This window comes from Dendrobates tinctorius, unplaced genomic scaffold (genome assembly GCF_039654945.1).
Source record: "Dendrobates tinctorius isolate UK_male_01 unplaced genomic scaffold, ASM3965494v1 ptg000010l, whole genome shotgun sequence".
Classification (NCBI taxonomy): Eukaryota; Metazoa; Chordata; class Amphibia; order Anura; family Dendrobatidae; genus Dendrobates; species Dendrobates tinctorius.
Window position 1 is genome coordinate 3,585,888 of NW_027361678.1, and position 14,119 is coordinate 3,600,006.

General features: G+C 46.2%; 1 protein-coding gene across 1 annotated transcript in view; it reads left to right on the forward strand.

The window, feature by feature from the left end:
- The window catches only part of CCDC198 (coiled-coil domain containing 198), an 83,486-nt gene extending 74,498 nt beyond the window's left edge, over positions 1 to 8,988 (forward strand). Inside the window, exons 4-6 of the mRNA XM_073585350.1 lie at positions 4,314 to 4,412; positions 7,189 to 7,366; positions 7,459 to 8,988. Of these exons, the coding sequence (XP_073441451.1) occupies positions 4,314 to 4,412; positions 7,189 to 7,366; positions 7,459 to 7,709 (528 nt within the window). The 3' untranslated portion in view covers positions 7,710 to 8,988. The remainder of the gene's footprint in view (positions 1 to 4,313; positions 4,413 to 7,188; positions 7,367 to 7,458) is intronic.
- The last annotated feature ends 5,131 nt before the right edge of the window (positions 8,989 to 14,119 follow it).

Consider the following 14,119-nt stretch of genomic DNA (forward strand, 5'->3'; position numbering starts at 1 on the left):
CAGTCCTTGCAGTCTGATCAGGAGAAATGGGTGGAGTAGCAGAGAATGACCCCACCCACGAATGGGTGGCACCCGAAGGAGCTAAAGCCTGTGAGAGAAACGCCATTGCCGGCACACATGGAGAGATCCAGCATGTTATTCTGTGGTGGCGGTGGCCACCAGGATTGGAAGCGCTCCAAGACTCGAGTGGAGTCATGTCTGCAGTTTGAGGCCTGGTGGTCCAGGAAGCTGGAGGAACGACCTCCGTTTCAACAAACAGTGGAGGACGACGAGGATTATGAGGGCTTGGTGATGCCTGGTGATGCCTCGACGGGAATCTGTGGTAGTCCTGAAGGCTCTGGAGGCGGCCCTGCAGGGGATGGTAACGGCTATAATTACCGATGTTGGCGGCCGCGCAAGAGGACTACCAATGGCTGCGGTGGTAAAGGACCCCTGCTTGGCCACGCAACTGCCCTGCCCACTGTCCTCTTACCTCCCATGGCTCTGCCGTCATCTCTGGAGGTGTCCCGGCCATCTGTCGTGTCATCCTCATCAGAGGCACCCCCACCGCTGACTCCGTCGCGCTCCCACAGTCCGCACCCGTTCCAGCTGATGTTCGCGGCCTGCATGCAGAGGAGCCCCAGGTAAGTGGATCTATGAAGTGATTTGGCAGAAGAGGCGGCAGGAGCGCTGCATCCTTGCAGAACTACAGCGCCACAGCGGGGGAGCTGGCGTGGACCAGATGACCCGCGGAGTAGTCCAGTTCCTCATCAGGCAGCAGGGCTACAGACTTCTACAGGTGCTGGAGACCGAACCCAAGGTGTACATAAACGCTGGGTCCCTGATGTTCTGCGGTCCCCTTTGTGAGGGGGATTACGTAATGTTTATCAAGGAGAAAGGACCTAGAGGGCCCTATGCAGTGGCCATAAACATGGTCTCCGGCCGGGAGACTAGTCCACTGCCAGAGACCCCAAACGTGGAACAGTCGGCTTCTGCAGCCGCATTTGCCTCGGCCGCACAGGAGAGAGCAGTGCCTCAGGGCAGTGAGGCGACCGCAGATGTATTAACGGAGTCGGAGGCTCCCGGAGGTGAGGCCCCACCACAGGAGGGAGTGTGGAGCTGGAGGAATAGCGGAGACGACTCCTCCTCCAGTGGGTCCTCATCGCAGTTGTATGTGCTTGTCCAGGGGCCATATGTGGCCCACTATGCAACTCAGCGGCCGGGTACAGATTAATGTGGCCCTTTTAAAAATTGATGCTAATTGGAGCCGGTCGCACCCAGCAGAAACAAGGGACTGTTCCACGTCCCTAAGAAGGCAGTAAGCTCTAGACTGCGCTTAAGAACAATGGTGTCAAACGTGGCCCCCGGTAATGGCCACGACTACTTGTTTTCCCCCTCCTCCCAGTTTTGTTTACACCCATTAGTGTCCCCCCTGCTGGATCACGGGACCAGAACCCCATGGGGGTTATTAGCGTTGGAGTCTGGATGCGGATGCTGGACTTTGTGCTCCTGAACTTTGCCCCCACTTCAACCCTTGGACTAGCTCCATGCAGCCCACCACCCTTACAAGGGCCCATGATCAGCTGAGAGGAGGGAGGGGGAGACTGTCTTCAGAAAGACTGACAGGTCTGAAGGAGGCCCACTTCAAAGATTGTGTCCGCTCATGCAAATGGGATGACCGACCAATGCAGGACTACCTGTGCCTTCTAAACTGTGTTCTTTATGCGTTTTACCCAGGTTGTCATGGACAAAGATGGTCATGTTTAAGGAGGGAGGAGTGTAAGGAGGTCGGTGGTCCCCTTAATTGCACCCTCCTCTTCTTCCGTGTGACTCCCTGTGCACTTTATGTACTGTAATATAATGTATGTGTTTTTGCATTAATTGTACTGTGTATGTCTTATGTAATGTATGCTATGTATTGTGAATATTCCCCTTTAATGCTTTATATAGTTAGGGACAGAACTAGTTAACTAAGGGGGCTGGACTAGCAGCCAGGAGGAGAAAGGAAGCTGTTGGTCTCTCAGAACTGCCCGGATTCGTTGGCAGGGCAGACATGATTTATACACAGGGCACTGCCAGACCCCCTGGATTTGAGAGGTCTGTTGCCCCGGACTCCAAGGACTCCAGGGACTCAAGAGGGGTCTCAAAGACTAAAGGACTAAAGACCGCAACATGGGCCCCAGAACTCTGGAAGGGCTCCGCTGAAGGGATTTCAAGGGCCCAGGACTCCAGCGTGTGGACTACTGTCTATCTTCGGCTGCTACAGCTGCTGTGGAGAGTGTCAGGGAGAGATCAGGATCCAGTGCTGTACTCTTTTTTTCGTTTTACTCCTTCCCTGTTCATTAAACATTATTCCTTGCTGGACAGCACTTGTCTCCTTGGACTCTAATTCGTCTGGACTGCCATGGCTGGAGAGAGAACAAGATAAACTGTGGGAAGAACGGTCGGTCCTGTCTATTTATGTACAAGGAGCCATGGAAAGCTCGCTGACCATTTGCTCAGTGGACTCTGTCTGCGAACTGTGCCTTTAAGTAACTCGGCCACAACTACCCCCCTGTACCAATTTGATACATATAGTTCAATTGTGCTAAGGTAGGTTAGGGATAGAACTGGTTAACAAAAGGGCCAGTCCAGCATGCTGAAGAGGCAGGAAGTTCCTGCTTCCGGAGCAGAGCCTGGGCAGGATTGCCCGAGGCAAGTTTTGTGTCCCCATTTTGGACAGAAAGGACCCCCATCTGAGGAATATGTGTGTCCCCATCTGGGACAGGAAGGACCCCTATCAGGGAATACATGTGTCCCTGTCTGGGACAGAAAGGACCCCCGGCGGAGGAATACATGAGTCCCCATCTGGGACAGAAAGGACCCCCGGCTGGGGAATACAGACTGCCAGGGACTACTGGGCAGCAGAGCAGAACACTGGGACATTGTGAGCAGCCACTAAAGGACTTTTGTGGCCCTTAACCCCGTATGGGAGCTGGAGGTGCTAGACTGGCTCAAGCTGATATAGGGCCAGAGCAGGAAGTATTGTTTTCCTGTAAAGTAGTTTTCCCTGTTGGATCAGAACACTGCCTGTGTTGTTTTCCTGCATCCTCATCACCAGTGGCTGCAGTGAGTGTGAAGATAAAGTAATTGACTGTTCTGTAGATCTAGACTGTTCCTGTCTTTTCATGTGCAAGGAGTCAGGGTGCTTATGGACTGTTGCTTTAAATGGACTCGTCATGACTACCACACCGTACCACTTTGTTGCAATGCCATGAATGTCTGATAGATGTAAGAAGTCCCACTACTGGATCAAGACCGTGCGGCACTTAGTTACCCGCTGTGTACCTTGGATACCAGCTCCCAGCGCGAGCACGCAGGTATCCAAGGTACACAGTGGGTAACTAAGTGTCGCGCACGCTTAGTTACCCGATATTTACCTTGGATACCAGCTCCCAGCATCTGCTTACAGTGCTGGGAGCTCGCTGATCGTTGCTCTCACCGCTGCCACACGCAGCGATGCGTGCTGGCCAGCGGGAGACTAGCGATCAAAAAACGGCCCAGGACATTCGTGCACAATCAGCGATACCCGGCGGGGGGGCCGGTCGCTGATGCATGCCACACACAGCTAGATCGCTGGTGAGATAGCTGATGCATCACAAAATCAGCAATCTCGCTAGCGATCTCGCTGTGTGTGAGGGGCGTTAACACTGCCGCCCGACAGTGCTGATGGATTCAGTCCTGCTTGACTTGGGTGCACTGGAACGTGGAAAGCGTCCTTTATGTGGATTCTTCAGAAATGGAGCTGGGCACGGGTCGTGAGCACGTGTACAAGCTGCAACAGCCCGTGGTCTTTTGGAGTAGTCTATTATCAGTTTGTCCTGTATCTCGAGTAAAACAGGGGTATCCAACAGTGCGGCAACAGACAGTAACTTATTAGCGTCACGAGAAGTCTCAAGGTCAGCATACGGAGGTCTGGGAAAAGTGGGGTTGTCAGTGTAAGCAGCGGAGAGGGAGTCAACCGTCTCCTGTCACCTTCCCGCCAAGTGTGACCCGTTCCCGCGCTCAGGTCTCCTTATGTACCCCACCCCCCCTGCTGTCTGACAGAAAGGTCTCTCCCTTTCAGATGAAATCTCCCTCACCAACAGTGGTGACAGTCTCAATAGTTCCGGCCTTAAAGGGCATCGCACACCGCTGACTCCTTCTTGACTCATCTTCTTACACCCGAGCACCACTCCATACTATTTAATTTGTGTTTGTATGTGTTGGAGGGTGGGAGACTTGAAGTCATTATTCTAGCGATCAGTGGGGTAAGTGTAAATGTAAATGCTAATTTTTTGTTCTTTCTAAAACAGGGGCTAGAGAAAAAAGTTGTTACAGCCCAAAACTCTACAGCAAGGAGGCAGTATATTCACAAGATGCAGATGCAAGAAATAAATTGCAAGAGAGAACAAGTAAGACAGTCCGTGCATTAGATTAATAGATAGATTTTTACATCCAGGTCACTTATACTTTTTTTTTATCTTTTATTGATCCTGTCATCTACTGTAGGTTTGCATACAACTCTTGTTTTTGTCATTTAGTTTGGTTTTGATCCAACTTTGTTCTGCATACTGGTTGACTTATGACTGTGACTGCCACCCTTTATTTGGGGCACCCTAAAACTATACAGCTACAATTGACATCACCCGGTATGATATACTGTAAAAAATTTACAGAACTAGAGATCATTGTTGATTGACTAAGCATAGAAATTGCATAACTAGATCACCAGGGCCGCAATCAGCTGCTTGGCACCACCACACACCTAACAATCTAGAACAACGAGCACACAAGTCTAATAAAGGTCTACACCAGGAAAAGGTGTGAGCTGACTGCCAGCAGTAAGAATGTCAACTTTTTAACATTTCACAAACTTTGAAAAACTATTTATATCAAGAATTAATGCTATTTTTTTGTGAAATATGGAATACGGTACATATCAAATTATTCTAATCAAACATTTACAATTAATCAGGTTTTTTACCAGTCCCATAAATGTATCGGTAATCAGATCCCAGACTAGACAAAAAAGAAGAAATATGTATATTCATCGCACCTGGATCCTCTTTATTTCCAGGCCAACATATGTACCTTACGTGTTGGGTCCAACTGCTAGTTTGCTCCTGATGCAGACCCTCTATAGTCATAGATTCATTGGAGAAGAAACTGCCCTCTTCCAAAGCACCCATGATGGGGAGGTCGGGACAGTTGTCATCCCAGGTCTAGCTTTAGAGATTACTAGTTGATGACAGCTTTGCTAGAACATATCTGGGTAAATGCAACCACTATTCATGATTTGACTATTTTGTCCACTTGCTTGTTTGCTTACTTTGCAATGCCTACTTTATATGTAGGTCCCCATTACCGACAACACCAATCTGCAGTTATTTTATTTGCTTCAGGGGCTCCAGCTAGCCAGGAAAGACAGAATAAACTTAAAACATAACTTTTCCGCGGCTATTCCGCAACTCCCTGCCGCAGGAAATTAGCAGGAAGTCTGCATGTGGAATTCACGCGAAAAACTAGTGTTTTGCAAGCGTAATTAGCTCGCAGAATTCTAGCGTTTTCCAAGCGATCTGTAGCATCGCTTGGAAAACTGATTGACAGGTTGGTCACACTTGTCAAACATAGTGTTTGACAAGTGTAACCAACTTTTTACTATTGAGGCTGCCTATGCAGCATCAGTAGTAAAAGATAGAATGTTAAAAATAATAAAAGAAAAATAAAAAATTGTGATATTCTCACCTTCCGGTGTCCCCCGCAGCGTTCCCGATCCTCGCGATGCTCCCGGCAAGTCCCGTTCCCAGCGACCTAACTACAATAACCCCAGATGACGTAGCATCTCGCGAGACCACTACGTCATCAGAGGTCTTTGTCACAAGGCATCACTGGGAATGGGAGTTGGCGGGAGCATCGCTAAGGCCTGGGAACGCTGCGGGGGATGCCGGAAGGTGAAAATATAAAGATTTTTTATTTAAATTCATTTTTTACAGGGATATGTTACCCAGGGCCTGGAGGATACGCATGCTGCGTATTTTTCCACGATGCGATTCCGCTGCAGAAAAGCACAGCATGTGCGGAATGCCATTGAATACAATGGATTGCAGATTTTTAGCGTTTTCACAGCGTTTTCTTGTATACATAGCCTTAATGTATAATCTAAACTGGATAAATCATAACGAACAAACCAAAAGTGATAAAGTGCAAGTACTAAAAGTTACCAGTGCTCAATAATAAATGGTTTGAGCTCACCAATATTGTTGTAATTCTCTGCAGGTTGCAGGTATGCAGGATCCCATAAGATAGATGTATGAATCAGAGGGGAAGGGGGGTCCTTTTGGGAGCTTTATAGGAAAGGGTCCTGACTTAAACTAGTTGGACCAGACATGTGAGTTCCCCACATATATATTTCTTTACTCACATGATGAATCCCCTAAAAGAGGGAGGAAACGCATAGGGAGACCTTACATGATTTGGTGGGTATATCTTAGTAGCCTTACTTGGGGATTGACCTTGTAAGGGCAGGAGCAACACAGGGGCATGACAGGGGATATCAGAAACTCCCCCCTTCCCTTCTGATTCATACAACTATCTTATGGGCTCCTTCATACCTGCGACCTGCAGAGAATTGCAACAATATTAGTGAGATAAAGCCATTTATTATTGAGCACTGGTAACTTTTAGCACTTGCACATTATCACTGTGGTTTGTTTGTTATGATTTATCCAGTTTTATATTATACATTAAAAATTATGTTTTAAGTTTATTCTGTCTCTCCTGGCTAGTTGGATATCTATAATGAGAGAATTCCTTAGTGTGTCGGATAGACTGCACTTCTTGCTGATTTGTATATTTGCTCCACGTGCTCCAGCCAGATTGGATGTCTATGAGACATTTCATTACATATTTTTTCTATATTTCTTCTCTGGTGCTCTTTAATTTTGTGTCTTGCTCACACCTGCCCTGGTGACCCTAACTGCCAAACTGGGTGAACAAAGGAGATTGTTTCACCAACCATAAGTGTTAGGGTGACATCTAATTGTGTACTTTTGGCTTTTTAGTTCACTTACTCTGTTCACCCAATGCTCACACATATAGGACCCAAGGGATCATATTGCAAAACGCTCACTCTTCCGTACGTCAGATATTCTCCTTAATAATTTCCATTGTTTTCTATTGCCTGCACAGATGAATCATTTGCAGTCACAGGCAGAAATGAAAAGAAATATCCACAGGGAAACCAAGATCAATAAACACAAAATGAAGGAAATCAAGGCTAAGAAAGTGAGAGAAAATGCGATGAAACGTCGCGAAGATGAAGATTTCCTTCCTGTGGAACATGATGAAACTTTTAATGTGGATCACAGTAAGGTTTACAACACATATACTTACAAGTTAACTCTCTGTGCAGCTCCAAAGAGAAGGACCTAAAATGTTGTGTTTGTGTTTTTATTGTAGACAACACATGGCACTGGAATAGTCAAGAACTGAATTCTACTCTAGATGGTCATCGAGGAAAGGGTAAATTAGAGATGTGGTTCCAGCCTCACCATGATGGAAGCGAGTCGAATTCTGACAGCTCAAGCACAGATTCACTAGAAAGTTGGTTACGAGAAGATGCAAAGGGCCAGCGAAGGCCAGCCACTTTATTTAGGACACGTGCTGAAAAAATCCCCACATTTGATGAGTTCTTTGATCGTGAATTTTAAAATCATTCTTGATCTGATTGTCACGAAATATGACGTATTTTGTTTATTGTTCTAGTCACACATACAGAGCTCTGCTGTATCTCCTTGGTTTGGGAATGACATGCAGGTACAGCTCACAGTCCTCCTCCTCACGAACCTGTAGCCCCCCTCCTCTTCTCCCCTCCCTCTGGCTGCTACAGCTTTGTGTAATGTGAAGATGTAATGTGAGACCAGCAGCTAGGCACATTTAGGGTATGTGCACACGCTGCGGAATGCTCTGCGGATTTGGCAGCGCGGATTTTGTAAAATCCGCAGGTAAATCTGCAGGTCAAAAGACCTGCGGTTTTACCTGCAGATTAGCCTGCGGTTTTGTCCTGTGGTTTTTCATCTCCACAATCGAGGAGATGGCAAACCGCAGCGGAATCCGCAGAAAGAATTGACATGTCAATTCTTTCTGCGGTTTTGAAAACACAGCAAATCCGCGCAGAAAATTCCGCAGCGTATGCACAGCGGTTTTTTTTTTCCATAGGTTAGAATGCTACTGTACACTGCAGCAAAAACTGCTGCGGATCCGCAGCGGCCAAATCCGCTGGGGATCCACAGCAGAATCCGCAGCGTGTGCACATACCCTTATTGCCCTAACCAGATAAATCTGGTCTGTCTCAAGCACATGGCAATCCGATGTCTCTTTGTTCATTTCAGATCAAATTTAATAATGCAGATTAGGCAGGGAAGCAGGGCAAATATATTTTTTGAATCTGCATCCTGAAATCTGTCCACAGTGGCGTTTTCCGGCTTATGCGCGCATCAGGAGCTGAGAAAAGGGTCCCTGCCTTCTCCTAACCGGCAGATAGTTCCTGTTTGGTAGCAGTAGAAAGCTAATTTCATAATAAGAAAAATGATAGCCCTGCCATCACTCTTCGGGCCTCGCAGCCAGAGTTCTGGTACTCATAAATTTTCTAGTAACTTCAAAAAGGGGAGTGCATTCCTTAGCTCTGCCCACCCAGTGAGGTCATGGAACAGAGAGTATGAGGCTATGAAACCCAATTAGGAAGTTGTCTTCCTGCCCAGGGAATCAGCTATGAGATGCTGTGCATTTTTACCTAATGATTTTGGACGTTTCCCCTCCCCCCTCCTCCCTCCTCCACATGGCGTGCCATTGACTGATAACAGCAAGTTTCATATCTTAATCCACTTTTATTTTGTAATTGCCCATATATTGTAATCTGTCTCTTTGTAACATCTTTGTACTTTTGTAAACACTGCTTATGCTTTTTGGAGTAAAATCTATAAAAATTTACTAGTTCGTTTACCTTGCTCTGTAAACTTACTGCCACGTCTCCGTGCTAAATTCACACTACTGTTGAGTTGGCTCTTGACCCAATATTGATTTTAATTTCAGAATTAGGAGCTGGTGGCAGCAAAAGTGTTTTCTGGGGTATTTGGGAGATTCTGGCAGGGAAGGAATGGAGGTTTTACTTGTGTATTTCCTGCCTGAGACGGGAGGATATTCATACCGCCTTCCCTGCAGAGTGCCCAATAGCCAGTACACAGCAAGGCAGTATTTCTGGTGACTACATATCCTTGGTGTAGTTCCATGACTGGCCTGAGGGTAAAGGGGGCATCACAGAGCTGCAAGTTCCAAACCGGAACTGGATAGTGGGATATAATAAATCCCTGACGAACTGGGGGCAACCAGCCACCCCCGGTTCATGACATATTGGTGGTAGAGCAGTGGGATAATAGAGCATTAGTGATCTGGTCTGAGCAATCATTCCTCTCACTAAAAACTTGCATGGTTCTTGCGAGGGTCCTGCGCAAAAAGTTTTGGAGAACAAACTCAGTGTTTATTATTGCTGAGACAGTACAGTGCGTATAGCAATTACCCCTCCCCTTCTCTTCCTCTTTCTATCCTATCTTTTATTTGGCAACCATGGTTATGCTGGGAGAGACCTGGTATAGGCAGCAGTCCAAGGACCCTCTTATTGTCCTGTGCATGTTGAAACAGATTGATCCCATGGGCAAAACCATGAACCAAATGGTCACTGAACTGGTGAAACTTAAAACGGGTCAGGACTGTAACCAGAGCCCAGTGGAAGCTGGGGCCAGCCAAAGTATGGACGTTACCAGACCAGAGGTCCAACTGGTGCAGGCCGACCCTACTTGCAACCATGGTAGCGTGTACTCCCACCTGTGGATGGCTTTGAAGCAACAGCACGCAGACGATAAGGAGAGACGTCTGCAGCTGATCCAGCGATATCAAGAGAGACAGTACCAGCTAGAGTTAACCCGGTTCCAGGGGCAGAAAACTTCCCAGCCCAACAGTGAGTCCAGTAACACTCAGTTTCCTAAACCCTGGCCAGAGCACTTTCCTGTTATGGAAAAGGATGGGGACTTGGACATTTTTCTGTGGCGATTTGAGAAAGACTGCAGACAGTACCAGCTGCCTGCGGACCAATGGGCCCGATATGTGACCCAAGGGCTTGAAGGAAAAGCTCTGGAGGCGTTTGCTTCCCTCTTGCCAGTCCGAGATGGAGACTATGAGGCCATCAAGCAGGCCCTGTTAAAGAAGTACCAGCTAACTCCTGAGGTTTACCGTAAAAATTCCGGAACCTCCAACGTGGCCCACATGACAGTTACAGTGATGTGGTGCATGGACTCAGGACCCACTTTGACCAGTGAATCCAAGGACTGTCAGCGACCATCTTTGAGCAGCTGAGGGACCTGATGATAAAAGACCAGTTCCTGCATCTTTGCCAAGCTGAGGTGCAACAGTTCGTGATGGACTGAGAGCCAAAAGACACGGACAAAGCAGCGCAGATCGCCGACACCTACGAGGCCAACCGTAAACCGGAAGTGCAGAAGTCAGTCACTGCCAGCTTGAAAGGGGGTAAGCCAACAACCAACCCCAGTACCCCTGCCAGCTGACTCACCGGAGGACTTGTACCCTTTGCCACTGCCAGACCTACATCAGACCCTCGCAAGAGTTTTTCTTGCAATCGGACTGGACATCTCAGCGCCACTTGTCCGGAGAAGCAGATGAACCCCCCAGCCAAGGCCTCAAGGCCTAATGCAGCAGTTCTCAACCACATCACCCTGTGGGGTGAAATGGCTGAGGAACCCTTAACAGGAGCAAGCGATAGTGCTAAGAGAAATGGGGAGTGTAATATCCACACGTTATGAAGAATTCAAGGTATTAAACTTTAGATATGTTTTATTCTTCGTCCTCCAGCACACAGCATAACAGTTGCATTCCCATGCTACACAGAAGTGAAACTGAAACTTCCCTTCTCATCCCTCTTGTCTCCACCCCCCAAGTCCCATAAGTCTGGCTTGCTTAAAGAGACAGATCTAATTATTATACATTACATCATCCCCTTTTTTTTTTTTTTTCTATAAATAACCCATATTACTGATAAATGCAACAACATGAAAACGACTAAAGAAATCATATGTCCGTTTTGTCTTATTTGTTCAATTTCAAAACCAGAGAAACAAACAAAAAAACAAAACAAAACTGTAATTACACTTCTTCAATAAGCCTCGATGGAGCTCTTCTCTCTCGTGTAGGATAACGTCTGGGCTCATTGAGAGGGTTCATTATTGATGGGCCAGCTACCTACCTGTTGGTCCTCTCCACCATCGGATACCAAATCTTCCACCAAAGAGAGTTCATTGTCATCATTCTGCGGTATGACTTTAAAATATGAAGAATTTCGCGTTATGGAGTGTCCATCTCGTTCAGCTGTGATCATGCTGCCTTTCCTTTTAGTAACATAATATTTTGCAGGACCATATACAGGTGAGGTCTTGTTGGTTGGTCTTTGACGTACCACCACGACATCCCCTCTTTCGATGGCACTTGACTGTGTCCTTCGCCTTCTGTCCGCATAACGTTTCATGGCTTGTTTGTTGGAGAAATCTGTGGATCTCACTGAGGAGTCACTCGGTCGGGGATGGCTGGTCACATCAGGGAGACGTATACGCAGGGTTCTGCTGAACATTAAATGAGCTGGAGCAGCATTAGTAGTGGAGTGTGGCGTATTGCGGTAATTACGCATGAATTTGTATAATGACTGTTTCAGTGGGATGTGCTCCAGATTTGCTGCCTTGATACGTTTCCCCAGAGTGCGCATAAAACGTTCCACAATTCCATTGGCTTGCGGCCAGCAAGGTGTGATTTTCCTGTGATTGAATCCCAAGTATTCAGAAAATTGTGTAAACACATGTCCATTGAATGGAGGTCCATTGTCTGTTTTGACCACTCTTGGAATACCATATGCCGAGAAAATGTCGTCCAGCTCTGGTATAACATTATTAGCAGATGTTGAAGAGATAAATGAAATGACAGGGTATCGAGAATATTCATCAATTGTTACGAGAATGTATTGGCCATTTGGCAATGGTCCATATATATCGACTGCCACTTCCTCCCAGACAGCAGTGGGTAACGGAGACATTTGTAATGGCTCTAAGGTTGATGATGGAGTGATTAATTGACAAGTAGAACAGCGTCTAATCTTTTTTTCCACCAAGTGATCCATATTTGGGAACCACACTTTTTCTCTGAGTAACTTCTTTGTGCCAACAATTCCTAAATGACCTTCATGTGCTATCTGTATGACTAAGTTACGCAAAGTCTTAGGTACAACTAGTTTGGTACCTCGAAGAATGAGGTGTTCTTCAGTGACTGATAATTCCTCACGTACGTTTGAGAATAGTTTTAACTCTTTCAGATCAATCTCAGAATCAGGAAATTTTTCCTTTTGAATTTCATGCCACCTTCGATTTTGGATGACTTGTATTAGGGCACAGAGTGTCTTGTCTGTTGTTGTTTCATTTATAAATTGATCAAGAGAAAGTGCTTTTGGCACGGCATGATCTGTAACAAAACGTAGGTATTCTTCAATGGAGGAATGCACAGGTATATCATCATTAGTAGGATGTCTTGAAAGATAATCAGCCGGATTGCTGTATTTTCCAGGTTTGTGAACAATTTTATAGTTGTAGTCCTGTAGACGTAGGCCCCATCGTTCAATTCGTGCAGGCATTTTAGCTCTGGGATTTCCAAAAATTGTAAGAAGTGCTTGATGATCTGTGACAATGGTGAAGGGAGCTCCATAGAGAAATAAGTGAAAGTGTTCACATCCCCAGACAACTGCCAAGCTTTCTTTTTCAGGTTGAGAATATTTTCTTTCAGTGTTTGTTAAGCTCTTACTTGCATAAGAAATGATGTGAGGATTTTGATTGTTATCCTTGTACTGCGCTAGAATAGCACCCAGTCCCACGGGACTGGTGTCCACAATCAGTTCAGTTCGAAGAGCTGGATCAAAATAAGCCATAGTGGTTGTCGAGCAGAGTTCATTTTTAATTGTTTCAAAAGAGGCCTGACAGTCTTGAGACCATTGAAAAATACAACTTTGTTTTGTAAGTTCCCGTAGTGGATTGCTGATTGTTGAAAAATTCGGAATATATCTAGCACAGTAACTTGCCATTCCAAGGAAAGAACGCACTTCACTGGCATCCTGTGGAATTGAGGCTGTTCTGATAGCTTCCACTTTCTTGGGGTCTGGTTGTACTCCTTTTGCCGAGAAGATGTGACCATAGAATTCTAATGAACCCTTGTCAAACTCGCACTTCTCTTTGTTTAAAGTGAGTCCAGCAGAAAGCAGACATTCGAAGATAGCATATAGAGCACGATTATGCTCAGCTTGAGTTTTACCAAAAACCAATATGTCATCACTGTAATTAAAGGCATTTGGGATGTGTTGAATGACACTCCTTATTGCATCCTGAAAAATTTCTGCTGCTGAGCAGACTCCAAAAGTCAATCTTTTGTATCTTCTGAGGCCCACATGGGTGGAAAATGTGGTCAAGTATCGGGACTCTGGACTCAGTTCTAATTGATGATATCCCTTATTGAGGTCGAGCTTTGAGAAGACGGTGGCTCCATTTAATGAATGAATAATGTCATCAATCGTAGGTGAGATATGTCTTTCCCTCTGGATAGCGGTGTTGGGCAGGCGCATGTCAACACAGTCTCACTTGATCAGGAGTCTTTGGTTTTGGAACTACCACAAGTGGAGAGACCCATGGAGTGGGACCAGTAACAGTTTCAATAACGTCCTCATCCATGAGCAATTGGAGTTCCTTTTCTACCTTCTGTCTCAGGTGAAATGGAATACGCCTGTGAGGCTGGGCTACTGGACGAACATTGTCATCCAGATGAAGTGTACTTGAGAGTCCTTTAGTTTTCCCAAACCACTAAATAGGGAGGGAAAGCTGTTCACCATAGTTTGTACATCCATATCCGCAGGGTCAGTTATGGTATGAATAATCTGGATGAGCCCTAGCTCCAAGGCAGTGTGATAGCTGAGAAGACAGCCTCCCGATCCTTGTAATGTGTGGAAAGTGGTTTTCTGCCTGTTTTC